At 49.0% G+C, this 24,459-nt stretch overlaps 1 protein-coding gene across 1 annotated transcript; it reads left to right on the top strand.

Annotated features, from left to right (window-relative positions):
• The first annotated feature begins 336 nt into the window (after nt 1-336).
• On the top strand, nt 337-24,459 carry cry3a (cryptochrome circadian regulator 3a). The gene is made up of 15 exons (XM_085444519.1): nt 337-513; nt 2,411-2,574; nt 10,271-10,379; nt 10,487-10,629; nt 10,781-10,965; nt 14,336-14,424; nt 16,166-16,306; nt 17,126-17,437; nt 17,733-17,884; nt 20,661-20,863; nt 21,263-21,361; nt 21,444-21,572; nt 21,673-21,750; nt 21,827-21,951; nt 22,175-24,459. Exons 1-15 carry the CDS (start codon nt 487-489, stop codon nt 22,181-22,183), a joined length of 1,965 nt encoding a protein of 654 aa, XP_085300645.1. The 5' UTR covers nt 337-486; the 3' UTR covers nt 22,184-24,459.

Genomic DNA, 24,459 nt, shown 5'->3' with positions numbered 1-24,459 from the left:
ATGACAGCTGTGGTTTCAGGACGAGCTGCTGTGTCCTCCATAAACGCCTCGTGTGAAACTAACTGATGTGGTGTGTAATACAGCATCGTTATTGTACGAGGCTGGAACCGTCGATAACCTCGCACCTGTCCATCACAAGACAACAAGACACTCCTTTGTAGAAATCCACCCTCCTGACTTGGAGTCTTTGAGTCTGGGCAGCTTCTGCAGCGTCTCTTCAGCTCCTCCTGATGACCACCCCTCATTTATTTTATGACTTTAATCATTTATTTTCTCGGTGCACTTTTTTTCCATCGTTCCATGAACGCAGCCTGAGCTGTGGGTAAGAGGGCGGAGCATGCGCACTGAGCCAAAGTGTTATGAAACAAAGTAGCGCAGCAGCGGCTCGAGGTGCAGACAGTCAGAGGGACCCAGCGCGCAAACACTACCCCGGCACAGCTCTCCGCTCTGCCCGAAGACATGCTCCCGTCCCTGGGCCTCACATAGATGTCACCTCCGGGGAGCCAGCACAAGGTGAGCGGGTGGGTGCGGGTTGGGGGGAGACGGAGGTCGGCGTATACAGCGCCACCGGTTACATAAGCTCCGCTCCGGTGACCCAGTTTCTGGGGCCGTATCGGGTGTGCCGTCCCGGGCAGGTGTGTGGGGGGTCTCCCCGGTGTGTGAGGGGCAGGTGGATGTGGTTTGGATTCGCACCGGTTTTATTCAGCCGGAGCTGCGCTGAGGCGGAGAGCCCATTCACAAAAAAACTCCGTGACCTAATTTCCATTTGGAGGGTCCGTGAACGCATCTCAGCCTGTTGGCGTGCCGAAAGCTTCAGCGTTTATGTTTTCATCTTCATCGCGTGGGCTGAGTGTGAGGATGAGAAGTTCAGGCTGGAGCCGCTGGACATCCTGAAGGTCAGAAACGTCTGAGATCCGCCGACTAATCACAAGAGCGGAGCTTTGACCGCAGTCGTCACAACCTGGATCCCAGGATTGATCCCACAGCTGATCTCTGAACCAGCAGCTTCCTGTGCTGGCTGATCGGGGGTCGGTGTGCTGATCGGGGGTCGGTGTGCTGATGGTTTGATTGAGTCGGGGGGAAAGTGGGTCAGTGGGAAGTTTGTGTTGTTGTTAGGAAGAAGTCGGAGCGGCGCTGCGGGTTGCACAGGAGGAGGTTCGCCCCAGAGATGATCCTTGAAGCCGCACATAGTGCAGACCCGCAGCACAGCTGGAAAGTTTACAGACCAGGCTCAGATTATAATCTAGTGTGTTTGGGACATCTGGAGGAGGAGCAGCAGGAGCTCCGACCTGCAGCCCAGCGGCACTCCCTCACCCAGGTGCACCCTGGGAGTGTCGTCATCATTGTTAATATTCTTGATATTGAAAGTGTGATGATGCTGCTTAAAGCTGGGGGAGGGGACAGCTTGGCTTGTCATCTGACCTCAATAAGTTTTGTCTTTGTACGTTTATTTCAAATCAGCCTGCGTGGAAGCAGTCTGGACTCACTGAGCGATGATTGGCTGCTCTTGTTTTCTGGTGTTTGGTGTCGTCTGTATGTTTTTCATGCAGAACAGTAAAAAAAAAACAAAAAAACACTCAAAATATTTAAAAAACAAAGAAACGCATCTTTGTAAAACTGTGTCCTCAGTGAAAATGAGCCCACCACACTACGACTCAACCTCTGAAGCGAGCCTCCAGCTGGTGATTGGTTGAAATATCTCCTCCACGCTGATGACACTGTTTACATCACATTCTAAATAATGGCGTGTGTGTGATAAACAGGTGTGCAGTGTTAGGCGTGCAGCAAACGTCCAGGTGTGGAGACAAACACCACACGCTAACCGTGCGTCCATGTCTCACAGCTCTGTGTGCGCTCTGAGTCTGTCGTGAATCTTCGAGGCGCTGAGTTTTTGTTGAGCACGGCGAGTTCACCTTTGAAGACGAGCTCAGACGAAACAAAAGGCAGTAAAAGTTGTCCGCGCTGCAGGTAAAGCTCACCTGCTGCTTTGATGTTTCAGTGTCAGTAATCGGGTTAAGTTCTCAGCAGGTAAACACTCTGCTCACCGTTTCTCTCGCAGCTGACAGATCCTGCGAGCACCTGTGGGACAGGTGCGATGGAGGGGGTCGGTGCTGCCCGTCCTTCAGCTCTTTAGTCTGATTGGTTGTAGAACTCTGTGATGAGTGAGCTGCACTCACCGAGCTCAATATCAGATTATGAGGTACGACAGGAAGTGAGGAAACAGGAAAAGGTTTGAAGATTTTTTAACCTTGTGCTTTGAGCTTGTTGTGACTGTTTCTACCCACAGCAGAAAGTAAAAGCCTGCTTCTATTGTGGGCCCATCCCACGCCACTGCTCGCCGAGACGCGCCTCCCACCGCTCGGTTCAGTAGACTCACCGAAGCTTCTTCCTGTTTCCTCTTTCCTTTCAGAATAAAATGGCCCTAAATTCCATCCACTGGTTCCGGAAGGGCCTCCGTCTCCACGACAACCCAGCTCTGCGGGAGGCGGTCCAAGGGGCGTCCACGGTGCGGTGCGTTTACTTCCTGGACCCGTGGTTCGCGGGCTCGTCCAACGTCGGGGTCAACAGGTGGAGGTAAGAGGATTTAAGTTACAATCAGATTATCAGTTATTAATCTGTTATTGAGTCCTATCAGGACGCGATTTTAACCATTAAAGTTAACTGGACTTCAAATGATCTGATGCTGAAACTGAGTTTAAAATGGATGTTTTTAAATAGTTTCTGTTTTTCCATCATTCATGTCTTTACTGAGAAACACGCGGCGAGAGAGCGGCGTGTTGTTTAGGAGCACTTCATGCTTCTCTGCGGAGCATCATCTCGCTGTTTCTTCAGTAAGGACAGAAATCACCTCTTTATCCTTCCTGATAACAGCAGAGGTGTTGGAATCATGCTGCTCGTTGTTCCGCGTGCGTTTGACAAACTTGACATGTTTCCATGACGATCTGGTGGTCCTGTCGTTATGAGTCCAGCAGGAGGAAATGAGCAGACCGGTGCTGGGCGAAGCTGCAGTTCCTTAAGGCGCAGCATGATGTCAGCGTTTCTCTGATGTCAGTCACATGAGTTTTATTTAACGGCAGACGTTTTTTTCCATGGGTCGGTGGTCTCTCTGCGCCGGGTTTCACCCGGAGACGCCCGCTCAGCTGCTTTCACAGTCGCTCACTTCTGCATAATCCCAGGAAAGGAGGTCAGCCGGCGCGATGAGCAGGTTACAGCAGAAGTAGGTTAGAGGATCGCTGTCCAGGCTGCGTGTGGTCAGACCAAGCTGCTCGCCGCTTGGCTTCACGTGCAGACCGGCGGGGTTGAACTGCTATTCTTGGTCGCCGCGCAGCACGATCCACCCTGAAGGCAGTGACCCGCTCGTATCCAGCTGACTGCAATGCTAAAAGTGTAAACTGGTCAGCAGTTTCGGCATCGAGACAGGAAGTGCACATGGGTGACGCTCTGTGACTGTTTCTCATGGATTTCCAGAAACTTTCCAGAAATTCCCAGACGGATATTTTTCATTCAAACTAATGAAAATGAATAAATATTAATAAAAGATGGAGTTTAGAGTCCACGCAGAAACTGCTAATACAGGGAGTGCAGAATTATTAGGCAAGTTGTATTTCTGAGGAATAATGTTATTACTGAACAACAACCATGTTCTCAATGAACCCAAAAAACTCATTAATATCAAAGCTGAATGTTTTTGGAAGTAGTTTTTAGTTTGTTTTTAGTTTTAACTATTTTAGGGGGATATCTGTGTGTGCAGGTGACTATTACTGTGCATAATTATTAGGCAACTTAACAAAAAACAAATATATACCCATTTCAATTATTTATTTTTACCAGTGAAACCAATATAACATCTCCACATTCACAAATATACATTTCTGACATTCTGACGTTGCCTAATAATTATGCACACCTGATATAGGGTGTTGATGTCATTAGACCACACCCCTTCTCATTACAGAGATGCACATCACCTAATATGCTTAATTGGTAGTAGGCTTTCCAGCCTATACAGCTTGGAGTAAGACAACATGCATGAAGAGGATGATGTGGACAAAATACTCATTTGCCTAATAGTTCTGCACTCCCTGTAGTAATGGATTGCATTTATATAGCACTTTTCAAGGCACCCAAAGCGCTTTACAATTCCACTATTCATTCACTCTCACACACTGGTGGAGGCAGCTACAGTTGTAGCCACAGCTGCCCTGGGGCAGACTGACAGAAGCGAGGCTGCCATATCGCGCCATCAGCCCCTCTGGCCAACACCAGTAGGTGAAGTGTGTTGCAGGGGGATCGAACCGGCAACCTTCCGGTTACAGCTGAGCTTCCCAACGCCCTGAGCCACGGTTGCCCTGATAGTGTGTTTGATGCCAGTGAGACAGGTTTTATTCTTATTTTCAGACACCAGTTCTTAAAGCTGTCGTACTTTCCTGTGTTGAATATTCACTTTATGATCGCGTGGCATCAAAGTCTGCCTTGAATCTGAGACATGATGCAGGGACCTGGGATGAAAACCTGGAGAATTTCCAAAGGATTCCCGGTGGGGCAGCAGAGGGAATAGCAGTGAGTTTGTGTTGCTACAGCTAAAATCTGCGTTTTCCTGCCATTTCTGTTCATGTGACCAACAAACACATTTAAGGTTTTTCTGAGTCAGTCGTAAGGGGAGGAGAAGCAGAAGGACTCGCAGGGTTGTGCTGCAGCTGAGGGGATGTGGACTCTGAAGGGAGAAGCTTATTTTGTTGAGGTTTTGTTTTCGCGTCTTAAACTAAATCTGCAGACCGTGGCTTAGAAGTGCGCCGTCGCTGAAGCCTTCTATTATGAGCTGCTCTGAGCTTTAATGTCCTGCTTTGGGAGAAGATGAATGAGAGCCAGCAGATGTCTTTTCAGCTGCTGTGACACCTGCAGCTCTGTGATGGCAGCCCATCATCCCATTAGCTTCGTTATCTTTACCTGAAACCTCGAGTCACACCGGGATTAAATGGCTCCGTCTCCTGAATGAGCACGTTTGAAAGTAAACTTGATGGAACAGAACCCTCTGAAGCTTTCTGTGTTCCCGACCCACATCCTCTGTGTGCTGCAGGACTTCGTATAGAGGTCAGAGACGATCACGTTGGATAACATACGCTGAAACCAGAGAGCTGCCTGAGATGTAGGTTACTGTTAACCCAGATCTAATCTGTGCTGCAAGCTTCACTTAAACAAACCAGACTAAGCTGAAACGTCCTAAGATTTGACAGAATAAACACTTAAATCAGTTTTACAAACGACTTCTTTACAGATCATAAAGGTTTTTATATTTTCCACCAATAAACACAGATTATAACAAACATGTGTCAATCACATATTTAAGAGAAGAAGGATCCTGTGCTCATAATTATACATAGATTAGTGTGTAATTATTCTCCCAACAAACTCATTCATTCAACGTATATTTAATATAGGCAAAATACTTGGCAGTGTGTGGAAGCCGCCATGTTCCCCCACCATATTTGAAGGACATCTCCCTTCTCACTAATAACGTTGACCATCCAGCAGAGGTGATGGAGAAGAGGTTGTAGGCTTTGTGTGCCATCTTCAGACTAAAGGATCATATATTTTATTGTTGGATTAAACGTCTTCAAGAAACTTGAAGTCCAGTCACTTTCTCTTGCAGCTCCTTAGACCCCCATGACCTGGATGACGAGCCTGCACAGACATCTGGATAAAACGTCTCCAGAGAGCCAGCTGAACAACCACTGCTGGTTACGATTTAACATTATAACAGCTAATATTCGGCTGTAGTATCGTAGAAGTCACTCTTTCCCCCAATAAACAGTTTGATTATATTCTCAAATCCTATGAAAGTTTATTCAGTAAGAGTCCGAGTCCAACAGTTTCACTAAAGCCAGCTAACAGAGGCTAATGCTGGCGAACAGAGGCAAGCGCGGGTGAACAGAGGCAAGCGCGGGCGAACAGAGGCAAGCGCGGGCGAACAGAGGCAAGCGCGGGCGAACAGAGGCAAGCGCGGGCGAACAGAGGCAAGCGCGGGCGAACAGAGGCAAGCGCGGGCGAACAGAGGCAAGCGCTGGTTAACAGAGACAAGCGCGGGCAAACAGAGGCTAATGCTGGTTAACAGAGGCTAGCGCGGGCGGGCGAACAGAGGCTAGCGCGGGCGAACAGAGGCTAGCGCGGGCGAACAGAGGCTAGCGCGGGCTAACAATAGTGCTTACTGATTCAGCGAGTCCTCAAAAGCACACCTCAGTATCGCTGTCATTGGTCAGAAGTGAGCTTCTGACTGTGTAAAGAAAGATGGACGCTGCTCACGTGCATTGACAGCTGAGGTAAACAGCAGACTGCCAGCCCACACAGCCGGGAAAAACACTTGGGGGTGGATCCAGATTCAGAAGCACGCCGGTGGTCATTAAAGGGCCAAGTTTAACGTGTCAGACTAAAACATGTTTGTCCTGTAGCAGCCACCATAGCTTGAATTATGCACTTGAGCTGCTGAGAGATTTCACACTCACCAGCCTGCAGCGTCTCATTCACACTGCTCCTCCGTGGCTCCTCTCCTCCTCTTCAGCTCACTTCTGCTCTGCTGCTGCTCTGCTCCACATTTCACTCTTTATTTGTTGGCATTGGTTCTCTGGACTGTGTTCAGCTTTGCCTCCCCTGCTGTGCTCAGCCAGAAACCCACCGGCACATCCACGACCCGTTCTGCAGCTTTCATTTAACTACAGTCCTCTTTGTATTTATTAATCAGTCACAACTGGCTCATGTTAAAGCTCCCTTTATATCTCAATGTGTGTATAAAGTCACGCCATCCCTAAAAGTCCAGGATGTAAGTGGACGTTTTGGGGGGGGGGTCTTCCTAAGATTAAATCTATAAACAGTAAAGAAAGTGTCACATTTTGTATATGGACTCATTTTTATCGATACGCTTCTGTTACAGGCTTTTATTTTTCTGATGATCATGGAGATTTTTCTGACATTACCATCATCCTCACAGTAAGAGGCTCAGACACTTGTTTTCAAAGTCCTCGAACGTGCTCAAGTTTCCCGCTCGGTTCTGGTTCTGCTTGGTTGGCGAAGGACCGAAGAGGCGGAGCAGTCAGCGTGCACCAGCGCCGTGTGAGTGCAGAGGCTGAGCAGTGGCCTGTTAATGTGGGACCAGATATTTTGCCATTTTCAGGGAAATGTGAGAGTCTGTGCAGACATGTAGGTTAGTGTGCCAGTGCAGTAAACTTATGAGCGGTTATGTGATGGTGACCTACATGAGGGGAGGCTTTCCCACGTGGCTCTTATTCAATCGTACACACAGCTGATCGATGCTGGAGGAGCAGGAAAAGATAAAGGAGCATCAAACTAAATAACAGTCTGTTAAACTACGTAAGCGTCGGGCATGCCGAGCATTCCCTCTGAGCGAGGCTGGCGGCTACTCCATCAGGCCTGAGTCTCCCTCTCCCTGATGAAGAGCCAGCGAGCTCTACTCGTCAAACACAGCTGCCATACTGTCAAACTGGACTTGCTGCTTATGGGCTGCGAAGCTTTCCAGAATGAGTCCTGATCTGTTTCAGGTCTGTGATGGTGCTCGTAGAGCTGGGCGATATGGCCTAAAATCCATATCATATCTTCTGTAGAACGTACTTTACACACTATAAGGCGCACTTAAAATCCTTTAATTTTCTCACAAATCAACAGTGAGCCTTATGTGTGAATTCTGGTTGTGCTTACTGACCACGAACCGATTTTGTAGCACACGACACGCAGAGCTGTCAAAAATGTTTTAGTATGACGTTGCTAAGCTACGAAGCTGCACCGCTTGATTGCTTGTCGGAGCATTACAGCTGCCGTAGTCTGGAGCCTCGCGGAGTAATCTGGGTCCTAAACTCCGTCTGTTTCAGGTCCCAAAGTCAAACCAACACTGCGGCGTCACAAACTGTATGGCAGCCTCGCTTCTGTCAGTCTGCCCCAGGGCAGCTGTGGCTACAACCGTAGCTGCCTCCACCAGTGTGTGAATGTGAGAGTGAATGTGAGGGTGACTGGGTGTGTAAAGCGCTTTGGGGTCCCTAGGGGGGACTAGTAAAAGCGCTATACAAATACAGGCCATTTACCAGGTGTAACAATTAAGTTTAACATCCATGAAAACAGAATTTATTACTTTTAACAGAGTTAGAAGTTAGCAGGAAGTTAGCTCGCTAGCTTCCACCTAAACATGATATAGCATGTTCTGACTGAGAGATTTCTGAAACAATTCATCCTTACTGAACCAAGCCTGGGAACTCCAACCAGAGCTGGAGAGATACAGCCAACGCACTACAGCACATGAGCCCACCCAAACACAGTGGGAGGGTCTTTGTGCTCTTAAACGTGTTTGTGGCGTTGAGCGGACTATGGAGGATGAGAGTGATCATGTCAGAGTTCACTCTGTCACCTGACTTCCTGTAGTGTCTGTGTTGCTGTTACTGCTGACAGAGAAACAAATGCTCTAAAACTCACACCTCCTGGACAACAATGATGTTACGCACAAAGCTCCAACACCTGATGAGGTTTCTACAGTTTGTGAGCCGTTCAGGCCTCCAGCTGATCAGATCTTCTGAAGTGTTAAAGTGTGAGCCTGCAGAGTGACTCGTGCTGAAGGAATCAGGGAAAACACAACGTCTGGATTTATTTCATGATAATTATCCTGAAGGTTTTGCGTGAAAGTGTCAAAGCACCAAATTCATCCAGTCAGGACAGTGTTTCTATTTGCTCTCGATTCAGCCTGTGACTCATTACAGGTGTGTGTGTCTCTGTGTGCACGCGTGTGTGTGTGTGTGTGCGACAGGAATGAGGTTACTGGGCTAAGGGATTGTGTTGTGGAGCGGTCGAAGCTGAGTGTGTCTGCTCTGACAGATGTAGGCCAGAACAGTTATATAAGGATGGCTGTACACACACACACACATACATACAGTGACACACACACAGCGCCTCCCTGTGTTTTCACCAGCATGTACGTGAGCAGCAGTGCGAGCTTCCCCATCAAAGATACCAGCCTGCTTGAGTGCACGTGGTCATACAGGTTCACTCTCTGCACGTGTACGCTCATGAGGGTGCTCACGTGTGCACACATAACAGCTGATGGCACGAAGGAGCCGAGCGTCTGGCTGGTTTTCATCCAGTCAGATGGAAATGAGGATTTCCTCAGAACAGTCTTTTACTGTCAGTGTTCCTCCTCCAGGGGGCGCCGTTCTGCCATTTGTCTTTGTGACTGCAGACGCGTGGCTCAGGGTCAGGACTCGGGCTCGTAGCCTCTTCACTGTTTTGGTCATTGTCCTCTTTATTCTCACCATCTGAAAACGCAGAAACCTCAGTGATCAGAACGTGTTTCACTTCCATGGATTCAGGCACAGAATAACGGAGGCCACACTGAGGGCTGCACTGAGCCTCTGAGTCCCTGCACACATGAGCGCCGACTGCAGAGAAACCACAGCGCTGTGCTGTGTGAGCACCGTCGTCTTTAGCTCGCTCACAGTCGTTCTTGGACATCAGGTCCGGGGGACTTTTGCGTTTGACTGACTGAATCTGATGACTGCGCTGGTTTTGCGGCCTTGGTCGAGCCGTTTCTGCGCTCGTTGTAAAGTCAACGTCGGGCCGGTTTATTCTCCTGAAATCAGGCATCATGTTGCTCGGAGGCCCGAGTGGCTGCAGACTGAACCGAGCTATAAAAAGAGCAGACGGTGATTATAAAACCTCCTGGCTGAGTGTGTGCAGGCGCTCACGTGCCGCCGCACACAGATTGGGAGCAGGCAGAGCTTTGGCGGTTTAACGATGGGGTCAGACGGGGGGACGGAGCTGTAACGATCAGACTCTGTCTGGTCTGTTGGACCTGCAGTCACACCTGATCAGAACCCCAGCACGCCCTCAGAGCTCATCAGCTTCAGACACTACACACATGAATGCACGCTTTCTTTTCCAAAAACCAAGAAACTTCTCAGGGTTTCGCTGTGGCGCCCCCTAGAGGGGGCAGCTGAGAGGATTTGTGGATCATAGCCTGTCTCATTACAGCGAAATGATTTTTATCTGGGTCGGGTTTTAAAAGCGCGAGTTTCACCTGTAGGATCCAGCATCTTCCTGTGAGCTGTAATTATTACTAAAGTGTTTTTGTAGTGGATAACTCTGAGAGGGCATTTCCAGCTTCGCGGCCCAGCGGGGCAGGGGCGCAGGTGTTGGGAATCCCTGGGTTCCCGTCCTAGATGAGGGTCAATGATTTTCGCTTTGTCATGCATCTCGTTTCTGTCCTCCTGTCTCTCCTCAGGTTTCTTCTCCAGTGTTTGGAGGATCTGGACGCCAGCCTTCGCAAGCTCAACTCTCGCCTTTTCGTCATCAGGGGCCAACCAGCCAACGTGTTCCCGCGGCTCTTTAAGGTGAGATGCAGGAAATCCTACTCCGGGGTTAGGGCAGACATGTGACCAGGGCGCTCTGCTCTGCTGCTCCTGCAGCCTGTTGGGAATCCTCTCTCTCTGTTTCTCAGGAGTGGAAGATCTCCCGGCTGACCTTTGAATACGACTCAGAGCCTTTTGGGAAGGAGAGAGACGCCGCCATCAAGAAGCTGGCCATGGAGGCGGGCGTGGAGGTCATCGTCAAAATATCGCACACCCTGTATGACCTTGACAAGTGAGTGAGCTTTATTTAACGACAGCGCGGATCCTTGAGAACACAGCGACGCTGTAAGGACATTCAGGGAGGGTTGTTTCAAACCGTCATGGAGCCTGAGGTCACATGATCACGGTCATGTGTCATGAGATTCCTCTTTGCTTCTCCGCAGGATCATCGAGCTGAACGGCGGGCAGCCTCCGCTCACTTACAAGCGTTTCCAGACTCTGATCAGCCGGCTGGATCCTCCGGAGATGCCTGTGGAGATGCTGACGGACACACTGATGGGGCACTGCGTCACGCCCGTCCTTGAGGACCACGGGGACAAGTACGGCGTCCCCTCGCTGGAGGAGCTTGGTGAGAAATCAAACACACTCACGAGAAAACAACCACAAAGATGGCCGACAGCGTTTCTCGTAGTTGAAGCACCAATCAGAATCTCCGTGTACTTATTCATCCACGCCCTAAAACCAAAATCCAACAACAAACAGGCGAAGATCTATGGGCTCAAATTGTGGTCATAAATATTTTGTACTTGTAAATCAGGATTTATATGTGTAAAAAGAATTTGTGTGTGCGTAAAAAAGATCTGTGTGTGGCCAAAAAATACGTGTGAAATTCTGCACTGAAGTTTCAGGTTACAAGTATGAATTTTGACCCTACTTTTCTTCCTTTCATCCGGTTGGTCAATGTCATGTCAATCACAAATTTAACAATCCAATCAGAGAACAGATGGGTTTGGCTATTGGAGGGGTGCTTTATGGAGCTTCAGGTCCTTGAAGGGAGTAAATGCCCTTTTACATGCCAGCCCAGCTTTTTCTGTCTGTGGCGGTCCGAGTTTGGTGTCACAGGTTTACGTGCTTAATAAAAGGACCTCCAGAGCCTTTTCAACAGTGCTGCAGACCTCAGGGGGCCAGGCAGTGCTGTGGAAATGACAGTCTTCACTAGTGGGGATAGTTACAAAGCTTTCTTTGTTTTGAATTAGCATACATGTTTTTATTGAACATTTGAAGATAAAAAAACTGAAACACTTGTAGAGGACGTAAAGTCAGAGATAGAAACGACAAGGAGCAGGTGCATCTAGTACAGGTAAACCCCACAGAGCTCAGCAGCCAGCGCAACAAATTCTGGATCCTTTGCTTTTAGTTAGCAGTTAGCATTAGCAGCACATGTTACGTCCGATGTGAAAGGACCTTCATGCTGCGCATTGTGACTCACAGCCATGGTCCCGGGTCAGCCCTGACTTTGTGTTAAACTAATCCTAAAGTAATGATGGTGTTTCTAACCACTGATATAGCACAACTTTATCTTTTAACAGCTGCGGAAAGTTAGGGGACCTGACTGCTATCGGATATTTATACAGAGATCCTCCAGCTTCAAACTGTATCACCCTTCAAGGACCTGCAGTTCAAAAAAAGAACCCCTCCAACAGCCAAACCCATCTGTTCTCTGATTGGACTGTTAAATTTGTGATTGACATGACATTGACCAATCAGATGAAAGGAAGAAAAATAGAGTTTCACGCGTATTGCTTACACACACACAAATTCTTTTTACGCATACAAACCTGATTTACAAGTACAAAATATTTATGACTACAATTTGAGCCCATAAAAATCGACCAATGATCAAATCACACACACACACAGACACACACACTCTCACAGACAGAGACACACTCTCACAGACACACACAGAAACACTCTCACAGACACACGCACTCTCTCTCACACTGAGTGTAGCTGAGCAGGCCTGCAGCGCCCCCTGTGGCAGCTGTGTGCATCACAGCTTCGGTGCAGTTTGATGGCGTTCCTGCACAGCGTCCGTCAGTCAGCTGCTGCTTTCACACCTGCAGGTTTTGTCCCAGAGAGTTTTAAAATCAAAGTAAGGGCCAGGAGACCTTAAACGTGGCTCCTGAGTGAAGCTGTGACGCTTGAAGCTCTTGAGTGTTGCACGTTCATCCAAAGCTGATGACACACATCAGCTTTGGATGAGTGTCTGGAGTGAAATAATATAAAAGATATTTGGCTGAAACTTTTTTCACTTTGAAACACTGATTTGTTTCTCAGACGACAGGGACCAGCCCACCCCAAACAGGGCTTTGGCTTAGTTGTCCTCTCTGCTGAGTCCCTCGACTTCATTGTCATATTTTATTTGTTCCTGTGTGTGACCCGGGCACCGAGCCTGAGCGAAGGCCTCTGCAGCTCCACAAACAGACATGAAACACTTGTTGCAGCGCCCTCTGCTGGAGCTGTTTTAAACGCAGGAAAAGAGCTTCCAGCCTGGTGGATCTGATTCTGGACTCATTCAGCTTTAAGGAGAAACTGCAGTCAGCTGATTGATGCCGAAAGAAGAACTCCTCCCATAATTAAACCCCAAACCTGTCACCTGCTCTCTAATTTAAAGCTCTGAGTCGGGTGAAGCCATCTGTCTCTGTCCATTCATGCAAGCACCTGCTGTGGAGCACCTGCTGTGGAGCACCTGACCCTGAGACATTTAAGGAGCTCTGTGCTCCTGAATGAACGTGCTGATCCTCAGTCTGCTCCCCATTCAAAGAAACCTGCTGCTCCACAAAGCTCCGCCTCCATCTGCCACTCACAGCTGCCGCTCAGGTCACGTGTAGAGTGATGCACACCTGCCCAATATAACTCTAATCTGATCCCAATTAAGTAACTTCTGGTGCTCGTTGATGACTTCTCCTCACTCAGAGTTGAATCTGTCACGAGTCGTAGCGTCAGGCCCACGCCGCTCTCTCAGTCCGAGTCGTCCTCGGGTTTGGCAGGTGGGGACACGGTGGGTTCGGTTTCTGCTTCATCCTACAGCAGGTTCACTGACGGGCCGCATCTGAGCAGATCTGATCAATAACGTCAATAAAGTCCAGAAATGAAATATTGAACTTTTTATTCTGGTGATAAAACATGAAAATAAATCATCTTCAGTCTTTATTTTCAAACCAATCAGACGTTTACTCTGAGCTCGTTCTCAAGAGGTTACAGAAGTGAAATGACGGGGTCGTTTACCCATGGGGTCGTGACGGGTTAGTTTAATCACGGGGTCGTTTAACCACGGTGTCGTTTACCCACAGGGTCGTTTAACCACGGGGTCATGGCGAGGTCATTTACCCACAGGGTTGTGACGGGTGGTTTACCCACGCGGTCGTGGAATGACGGAGCATCGCTCTTTTGTTCCTGAACTAGTCAGTTCAGTTCAGTTCATTTTTATTTCAAGCATTTCAAACATGTGGCTTCACAATCATTACAAAATATCATTCCATTATTTGTTTGAAAAGGAGTGTCTTAAATTAAACAAACAACATATGAAACATATGAAGTAAAGCAAAACAAAACAAAACATACATAAATCAAAAACAAGAAATTAGCAAGCCCCACCACAGTATAGTTTCTTTCATATGAAAAATACAGAATGTGTATATTTGCAGATACACAAGTTATGGAAAAACAAACAAACCAAAACAAAAGAAACAAAAAAGAACCACAACACCATTACCAACAACCAGTCGAAGCTTATTTCTTTGTGTCTCTGAGTACCTTGGGTTTAAATTTCACCTGTGCAGGTGTGACTTAAAGGCACAGCGAGCAGGTTCAGGTAATCCAGCAGGTCTGGGATGGGAGACAGGTGGGTGGGGTGCCGAGTTCTGATTGGCTGTGTGTGTTTATGGAAGGTTGACCTGCTAAGGACAATGATGAAGGTGAACCGTCTCTTTCAGGCTTTGACACGGAGGGGCTGCCGTCAGCCGTGTGGCCAGGAGGAGAGACCGAGGCTCTTACCAGGATAGAGCGCCACCTGGAGAGAAAGGTGGGTACTGCAGCTGATGGTGGGCTGTGGTCATAGAAAGCTCTGAGGGGATGACGTTCAGCAGAAGCGCTGAGGACTTCTCAGTGACGCAGCTCCTATTTTCATTGGCTGTTATCTTTGATGGGGCAGATTAAAGATCTTCAGCATCACAACAGAAGAAACGCGCACTCATCTGTTTCAGTAAACACATTAGTAGGGCTGGGCCATATTATACCGTTCACGGTAATACCGGTACAATGTTAGGCAACGATAAGAAAATGAAATATGGCGATAGAATGTGGGTAAAATGCACATGCGCAGGGCCTTTGTTTTCATATGCACATGGCCGAAAAAGCATGGCGGCGACAGAGAATGAGAAGGGAGAAAGGAACATGCAAGCGGCCGTCGTTATTGCCGTATTTGTCGGACTAAGGTGCTTGTAAATCTGGGAGTAATCTGGGTCCTAAACTCTGTCTCTTCAGGTCCTAAAGTCAAATGAACACTGCGGCATCAGAGTTAAAAAACTGTCTAAATTCTTTCATCTTTAATAAAATGATCAGCGTTGCTGCTTTACCAGGTGTAACAGTTAAGTTTAACATCCAGGCATCCATGAAAACAGGATTTATTACACTTAACGGAGTTAGAAGCTAGCAGGAAGTTAGCGGAAGTTAGCTCGCTAGTTTTGCTAGTTACCTAAACATGATATAGCATGTTCTGACTGAGAGATTTCTGAACAAATTCAAACGTACAGCTCTGCTGTCACTTCCAACATATAATAAGACAGGAAACTAAACAGCAGTGACGTTTGTAGGGTTACTGAAGTTGGACTAGCTGGTATATAATGATGTGCTACGTGATCGCTAACGACACAGCTATGTTAGCACAACAAACACAGTGAAGCTGGAGGATGAACGCTAACACTTTTCCACTCGATAAAAGTTAACTTCAGGGTTCATCATGGTTAGAGACAAATGCAATCCTATGGCAGGATGCTGTAAACGGACCAAACTTCAGTCAGGAGAACAACTGAGATAATCCATCCACAATACGAGGTTAGCCATTAATATACTGCAGCAACATGGGAATAGAGCAGCTGCCAGAGAATTCAACATTAATGAATCAATGGTACAGAAGTGGAGGAAGCAAGAAGAATGAGTTTAATCAAGTTTGATTCATCTGACTGCTTTGTTTCGCTTAATGTGCCTTATAATCCCGTGCAGTTTATGGTCCAAAAAAATACGTATTTGACGTTTTTATTTGGCACACTGCAGTTTAATATTGCAAAGCACCTCTTTTTAACTTTGGTGGATATTATACATGGTTATGCTCAGGATATGTCAGCCCATTTCTACTGGAAATGCCTTTTGGTTAAACCTTCAGCAAGGAATTTGCATTTGCACTGTTCAATTTTTATATAGCTTTAATGCACATAAAAAACAGCTGCTTGTTTAAGTGAAAATAAATGGATGGGTTTTTGCGCTAGTAAAGTTGTGGAGTTGTATTTTGTCTCTTGCGTGTTATCGCAAATTTTCAAATATATATCGTGATAAATATTTTTGGCCATATCGCCCTGCTCTAACAAACACTGTTCGCTTTCTTTTCTTGTCATGTTCTTGTCTGTCCGAAAACGTCTTTTGTTCAGGTTCACAGACATGTGAAACACTCCCTGCTTCTTTCCAAACCAGCCGCCTGTGATTTGGTGAATACTTTAACGTGGCCATCTTACTTCCCCTCCTTTCTCTCTCCCTCTCTCTCTCTCCAGGCGTGGGTGGCGAATTTCGAGCGTCCGAGGATGAACGCCAACTCACTGCTGGCCAGCCCAACAGGCCTCAGCCCATACCTGCGCTTCGGCTGCCTCTCCTGCCGCCTCTTCTACTTCAAGCTCACCGACCTGTACCGCAAGGTCTGCGTCAGACCCACACGTTGCTGTTGCATATTTGTGCTGCCCCGAAGCATCGGTGCGACTGCACCGCAGCGATGATCTCATTTATGGACGTGTATGAAGCAGAGCCCATCTGCTACTCTGTTTCTGTACGAATGAACTCCATAGACGAGACAATGCTGTGCAAAAGTCTTGAGCCACCCCTCATTTCTTCACAAACGTTCCTGTAATCTTTGAAGTGCTCTTGAGCAACAGTTGTCCAGAGGTCTTTGTAATGTTAAACTCTGACCTCTGAATCATTCTGAACCAGTGTTGTAGTGTTAGGTTGTGCCTGTTGTGTGCAGACACAACCTAACACTACAAACACATTTGAATCAGAAGCTAAAACTAAAGAAGGCAGGCTGTCACACAAACACGTTATCTGTGAATCTATGAGACACGCCAAATATAACGCAGTTTGACATGAAATGGGATTTTTGGCCCAACAAGGCGATTCCCAAAGAGGAATAATATCATTTTATTATTTCCAGATCATTGCATATCAGTGCAGGTGTGAGCTATGAGTGCACTTGCCAGATGCAGTGATCTGATTGGTCAGATCTGAACCATCAGAGATGAAATATTGGCATGAAGGCCCCACCGAAAGGGCGGTGACATCACCGCTGGGCTCAGGTCGGTGCTGCTGAACCCACTGAGACGGTCGAACGGTGACTGACTGCTGTGATCAACAGAACGTCGTTGAAGTGAAACACTTTTATAAAACCGATGGCCGAGGTTGAAAGAGTTAACCCCCCCGAACGCTTTTAACCCGATGCTTTTGTGATGTTTCTACTGATGCAGGTGAAGAAGAACAGCTCTCCTCCACTCTCGCTCTACGGACAGCTACTGTGGCGCGAGTTCTTCTACACCGCCGCCACCAACAACCCACGCTTCGACAAGATGGAGGGAAACCCCATCTGCGTCCGCATTCCCTGGGACAAAAATCCTGAGGCGCTCGCCAAGTGGGCTGAGGCGAAGACGGGCTTTCCCTGGATCGATGCCATCATGACTCAGCTGAGGCAGGAGGGGTGGATTCATCACTTGGCCCGGCATGCCGTGGCCTGCTTCCTCACCAGAGGAGACCTGTGGATAAGCTGGGAGGAAGGAATGAAGGTGAGCACATGGGAAGCGGTCATGGTGCGGTGACGTGCCGATACTGAAACATGCCGATGAATCAGACGGGAACAGCTGACCGCATTACTGCCTTTATTTTTGTGCGTCAGGGTTTAATGTCGTAGGTGTTTTTCCTTCTTCGTGTCGGCCTTATTATTTTGGCACGTTTGCCAGTAACTTCCGTTCATGCTTAAGGAATAAAAACAACCGAGTTAAAACAAAGTGATGTTACTCACTCAGGTGTCGGCTTATTTTTGCACTTCCTGTTTTAATGGGCTGTGGTTACCTGCTGCAGGTGTTTGAGGAGCTGCTGCTGGATGCAGACTGGAGCGTGAATGCGGGCAGCTGGATGTGGCTGTCCTGCAGTTCATTCTTCCAGCAGTTCTTCCACTGCTACTGCCCCGTGGGCTTCGGCCGGCGCACCGACCCCAACGGGGACTTCATCAGGTGGGTACCTTTCCTTCTATCGCCCCTTGGTGCCAACAGCTGAGCCCGCACCTGGTTGGCGCCCTTCCTCCCTCTGTCTCTCAGGACTGCACAGATATTAGAGCGTTGAGGGTCATCAGAGGAGAGCAGTGAGTCACAGGGGAAGCACAGACAGATTTACCTGTTTTAAAAGTAACACCTGTTACACCTGATGGAACCTGCCAGTTACTGATGACGTCAGTGTCTCACACACAGTCAGCTCAGGGACAGGTCAGCTGAAGACAGCAGAGGGGGAGAGAGAGATGGGGGGATAAAGGGGACGTCCAGATCTTAGGGTAAGTCAACAAACCAGCGTCCTTCCCTCCTCGTCTTTGTCTGTGTGTCATCAGCTGTTTGTAGCTGTCTGTTCACACCTCAGCACTTAGTCTGGGATCCAGGATGCTAACGACCTCACAGTGTGTGTGTGTGTGTGTGTGTGTGTGTGTGTGTGTGTGTGTGTGTGTGTGTGTGTGTGTGTGTGTGTGTGTGACTCTGAACATGTATGCATCAGTAGACGTGTACCTGCAGCAGCGTGTTCATTACTGCTGCTCTCTCCCCCCTCCTTCCACTCTGTTTGTGATTTTTGGGGGTTGGGGGGAAAGTTCAGCGGTCCCTCTCCCCTTCGTAGATTGTAGCTGATTGCTTTTAAGGTGATTGGCCGGTCTCTCGCCCCTCCACCCAGGTGCAGCCTGCGCTTCCAGCCGGGGCTGCCGTGGATGGACGTTGTTGATGGCGGTTTGTTTCATGTACCTGTGCAGCCCTGAGGCACTCGCGCCCCAGCGGCACCCTCTGAGCAGGTTTATGACTCGGTGGCGTCTCATTTCGTCAAAAGGGATTCTGACCGCTTGGTAGGGAAATGCAAACGCCTCGCCTGCATTCGTTAGGTAGAGCGTTATGAAGCATTCCACGGAGGGTAGTGAGGAGAGGCGTTGGACCAGCTGTAGCTCTGCCATCGCAGTGAAGCACGATTGGCGCCGGTACTCGTTACCTGCGCCGTGCCACGCGAGCCGGTCCACTGTCCAGGCGCTGGGCAAAGCCCCTCATCAGGCCCTTTGTGAAATGTTCAGTGGCGCTCTGCTTTTGTGAATGCAGCCCTGCGGCTCAGGCGGAGCTGGAGCGGCGGCTGGCTCACTCAGACACATGGCGTGGATCACTAGTGCACATGTGCATCACGTAGGGTAAAAAACAGGCCGAGATCAGAGATACAGATCTGACTGCAGAGGATAAGCAGCCCTCGCATGGCTAGGCTTAGGCTTTTCCCCGACCATCATCCACCCAGTCACATCCATCCAACATCCAACCACATGCAGCAGGGAGAGTCAGCCCCACCCTTTATGTTTAAAGATGTCTGCATATCTGCCAGTGTAGGCGTGAGGTGAAAATCCAAAGCCGTGCAGCAGATTGAAGATTACATCATCAAAGATTACATGACAGGAAGAGGAAGCCCTTATTGCCCACGCCACCCGCCGCCCTCCATCGGCTCGCGTGCTGCCGGCAGGTCGCGGATCTTCCTGGCAAAAGGGTTGTGGTCCCTTTTGGTGAAATGAGGGGGCTCCCTAGTGTGCCGGCCCAGAGTATGGCGCTGTGGCGATGGGAGAGGACAGTCAGCAGAGGCTTTGGGCCCACTGACCACTTAAAAGACAACCACCACAGTCAGAGGGGCAGGGGGGGCAGATTTGAGCTCTTTTCTCAGTCCACTGCTGTTTGAAGGGGATGGAGGTGGGGTAAGGTTGGGGGAGGGTGGGGCCAGAGCTGGGAGGTACGGTGGAGGACTTCTGTCATCAACGGCGAGCTCTCAGGAGAACTTCAGCTTCCTCTTCTGTTCAGCTGTGAGGAATGAAACCGAAGAAGAGCTTTGAGCGATGGACGGACAGGAAGCTCGATGGCAGATCTTTTCCACCGTACGCCGGCTCTGGTCCAGGTGGGGTGGGAGGGGTTGGGCGGGTGGGCTCAAAACTTTGTGCTTTCTAATGGCGTGTTGCAGTAGACGTCTTCCTAGCGGCACCAATCAGCAGTGATGTCTCTAACGACACGGCGCTCTCCGTCCGTCGAGCACGCGTGCGTCCACACGGCCGCACCGCTGCCTGCCCCCACTGTGCCGCTTCCCACAGTTCCACTCGCCCCTCTCCTCCGCCCCGCCTGTGTCCCCTCCTCGGACTCGGTAAGGTCGGACCAAGCGCAGTAGGTAGGTGGCTCTCTTTCCACGACAGTCCAAGGAATCTTCTGCACGTTGTGAGATGTTGACCTCTTGCTGCAGTCTGATTGGCTCTCGCAGCGTCGCTCTGCGTGTGCGTGGCGTGGCTGCCGTCACACCAGCTCACAGTAAATGTTGTTGGGACCACAGCCCCTGGTTTTCCACCACGTTTGGCAGCATTAACGTCTCTCTGAGCGCCCTGTGACGGTTACTGCCCGCAGTGCTTCTGACTCATGTCCTGTAGCCTTACTGTGCAGTGTTGTGCTTGTTTGTAGCTTCGTTCTGCAGCAGCTGACTTCCTTAAAACTTGTAAGCACGAAGGGCTGCAGACCAGCGTGCTCCGGCTGCAGGCCTAAACCTCAGCCAGCTCTTCACACAGCAGCAGCTAAAGTTTGGAAACACACATTTCAGCTCATATCTGAGACGGTAGCTCCGAAACATTCAGACATGACATTTTTTCCTCTTAACCCTTTACCTCCCTGCATCACCACCACCCCAATGCACTTTGTACCCCTCCTCGTGCTGACAGAAGCCAGCATGTCTAATGTCTCCATCTGCTTCCAGACGATACTTACCTGTCCTCCGAGGTTTTCCTGCTAAGTTCATCTACGACCCGTGGAACGCTCCAGAGTCTGTGCAGGCGGCGGCCAAGTGCATCATTGGAGTCCATTACCCGAAGCCCATGGTGCACCACGCAGAGGCGAGCCGGCTCAACATCGAGAGGATGAAGCAGATCTACCAGCAGCTGAGCCGATACAGAGGACTGGGTACGAGATCAGAGAACATGAAACGTTAGCCTTAAACCACAGCACAGCACGCCCCGGTCGCTCCAGGAACTAAAGCTATCAGTAACTTTAGAATATTTAATGAGGCCAAGTTCTGTCTTCGTGCTGCGCAAACTTTCAGTTCACACACTCATGTGATTCTTTCCAGAGGTTTGAGTCGTCGTAGCTTCAGGAGTTTAAGAGAGATGCACATGAAAAAAACGAATTCAAAGCTGAACCTAGTTTTTATTCTGCAGGAGTGTTTTTCTCCTCCAAACAGGTTTTATGTGATGGAATAACCTGCAGTAGTTTGATGTCTGTGACGTGTAGCAGCAGTGTTCAGATTTATTACAGTTTCAAATTGTCAAAGTTACGAGTAATAAGTGTGTGTGTGTCTTTCAGGTCTGCTGGCATCAGTGCCGTCCACCCACGGGAACGGGAATGGAGGAATGATGGCCTTTTCCCCTGGAGAGCAGCACCCAGGGACCAACAGTTCACACAGTAAGGCCTCTGGACACAGTCCGAGCTTCCAGCTGCTCTGGCAGCTCTGTTGTTGAGTCACGTCTTCTTCTGTGGTCTTCAGCGCCCGGAGTGTCGGGGAGCCCGGTTCCAACAGGAAATGGCAGCGGAAGCATCCTTCTCAACTTTGACAGCGAAGAACAGACCGGCCCCAGCGGCGTTGGACAGCAGCATCAGCGCCTGCAGCAGCATGGTACATGACGCCGCAGCTTCCTGTGTGGACTGAGGTCAGATTCACAGTTTAGTGGCACGATGTCGTATTTATAGTGTGTTTGTGTGTGTGTGCGATGCAGGATACCACTCAGTGCCAGACACCAGCCAGAACACCAGCAGCCGACTCTACCACGAGTTTGCTGTGCCTCAGCACCCAGGTACGCCGTGGGCAGGAAGCATTTGAAGTGTTTCACGTCAGCTTCGGCTCAGACCTTTCTCCTCCTTTTCCTTCAGGACTCCTCCTGCACCCCCGGGGCGGCATCACAGGGAAACGGGAGCGCGAGTCGGAGCGTGAGGGGTCGGGGGAAGAAGAGCCGGCGTCCTGCTCCGTGCACAAGATGCAGCGACAGAGCGCAGAGGTCAGCCCACCACTCGGCAGAGCTTCTGTCCAAAAGCTGCCAAAACAGTCCTGACACGTAAAGCCAGGCATCCCGTATTTCAGGACTTATTCCTTGTTGAGGGAAATTTAGGCCGTGTGTGAAACAGGAAGAGAGAGCGGCATTCCACCCCGCAGATATGAAGAACTCCTGTGGCGTGCTCGGTTGCCTGCCAATAATCCAGGTGTGTCTCGTCTCATTGCAGGCAACCTAGAGCAGATGGAGAAGAGACCGTGCGGAGTCCATGGAGCCGGCAGAGAGAGGAACGCCCGACATCACCGCCTGTCCTCCAATCACAGCAGCTCCAGACAGGCGCCTCCTCCTCTTCCTACTTTTCCTCACACACAGAAAATCCCAGGGAGCACACAGAGGTGAAAATGTGTCAGTTGGCTCGAATCGGTTGACCTCTGACCTCAGAGGAATGTGCAAAGAAACAAATGACCTCAAACTTTATTTCTAATAAAATAAATAAACCAATAAAAACTTTATTGTCTTAAACGGCAGCCACCGCCACGCAGCTGCCAGGCTACGACGCGGAGCCTTCGTCACAGGCTTCGGAGAGTCTTCTTCTACTCAAACAGGCTTAAACAGGGAAACGCAGCTAAAGCTCCGCCCACGAGCCACGCCTCGAACAAAGAGGTCATCCAGAGGAGCGCAGCTGTAACACGAGTGACCCGAAGCACCAAACGCAGCCTGCCAACTTCACTTCCTGTCTGTGTAAATAAAGCCTTTTTTTAATACTGGAGGTGCAGCGGGTTAATAAACACGAAACCTCCTACTTAACGGCACTGGTTGTGATTCCCCCTTTCACCACCTGGGGCAGCATTTCACCAGCACGTGTCTTCACGCTGTAAATGAGCGCGGCTCACCGCTCCATACATGCGCACGCACGCTACGCTGGGGCTTTGGATGTGGAGTTTCTTCACATCCTGGTGATGCTCCAGTTAACTTTGAGCATTTTTAAAGCAGTTTAGAAAAACAGGATGTTACACGTACTACCTTTATTTCCGACGCTGGCTTCGTGGGAACGTCTTCGACTGCCTGGTTTGTGCTCACTCGTATCGGCAGCTAACATCGAATGCAAGTGAAATTTGGATGCATTAAAGTCACAAGTGTCAGAGGTCTCTATATATTTATAGCCGAGCCCGTTCCTGGTCTTTGAGTCGTGTTTACAGTGACGTTCTTAGATTAGAGCCTTCGTGCCGTGGCGTCGTTTAGCCCTCTGTGTGACGCCGTCATGCACGAGGAGGCGAAGCATGGCTGAACACTCAGGTCCTGATCTGAGACTTGTTCTGTTTCTGTTGTTGGACCATCGTCCTCGCAGCTTTTCCCACATTTTTACTGAGGTCGCTGCGCTTTAGCACTTGTGTTTGGTCCGACCTGGCCAGTCACATTTTCACCTCTCTGTTCCCCTCACACACACCTCCTTCTGCAGATGTGGTGGTTGAGCTAATGGCTGCGTTCAGACTCCTCTCCAAGGCATCACATTTTTCTAAGATTTCTTATAAAAACCAAAAACCTGCTAAACAAAAATGAAGGAAAAAAGACTAAAAACTAAGTTGAGTCAACGCGCTGAGACGGGCGACCCAAACGAGCCTCATTCTGTCACAGACAACATTCCTCACACGGTTTCCTGCGGCGCTGCACGGAGGGACACGTGAAGCATGCACGGCTGTTCGGGATCATTAAAACTGTAAATCTGCCCAACATCTGCTTCATGGCCGACAAACAAACGGTCGCTGGCGTCCAGGGGGATGGGGATCCTCCACCCTCCACCAGCACCGCCACTCCCACTCAGAGAATGTATGATAAAATCCACACAGCAGCATCGGTGGCTGATGTTAGTACCACCAGCTACACACACACAAACAAAGATCTGCACATACACAAAGATACGCACACCTGTTATTACTGCGCAGTTTCATTACAGTTACCCTGTTTTCTTTTGAGTTTACAGTGTGATTACCCGAGTATTTCTCATGTCATTACAGAGTAAATATATACAGTAAATATGCTTTTTTCCCACAGGAAACGTAGTAAAGTACAGAGTAAATACTTGTAAACATCTGGTAATTTCACTGTATTTGCGTACAGTTACATGAGTAAGGACCAGGCTTCATGTGAGTTTGAATCCGGGCTAATTTATCTGTATTTAAACCGTAATCACACCCACAACTGTAAACTCAGATAACTCACTTCCTGTTGTTTCACAATAAAAGTCTTCTTCTACTGAACAGTCAGAGGCCTTTATTGTGAAAAGTGTTCATTAAAAAAACAATAGTCCATATCTCTGTCTCTCTCTCTCACACACACACACAGCCTTCTTGATGATTAGCCAGGAGAGAACATCCCAGCCTGCCCTCTGATATCAGCGCCCCCTTTTGTTTAAGCAGTGTAACTGCGATCGCTGACGAGCAAGTTGGCTGTTTGGAACTTTGTCGCATTTATGTGTGCGTTGTTGGCCAATAATGCTAACAATAATAATAATAA

This window comes from Copadichromis virginalis, linkage group LG20 (assembly GCF_057382275.1).
Source record: "Copadichromis virginalis isolate Kocher_CV1m ecotype Utaka linkage group LG20, C_Virginalis_male_GT1.1, whole genome shotgun sequence".
In the NCBI taxonomy this organism is placed as follows: domain Eukaryota; kingdom Metazoa; phylum Chordata; class Actinopteri; order Cichliformes; family Cichlidae; genus Copadichromis; species Copadichromis virginalis.
The sequence above is the reverse complement of the archived record's forward strand: the minus strand, read 5'-3'. Positions and strand labels throughout refer to the sequence as shown.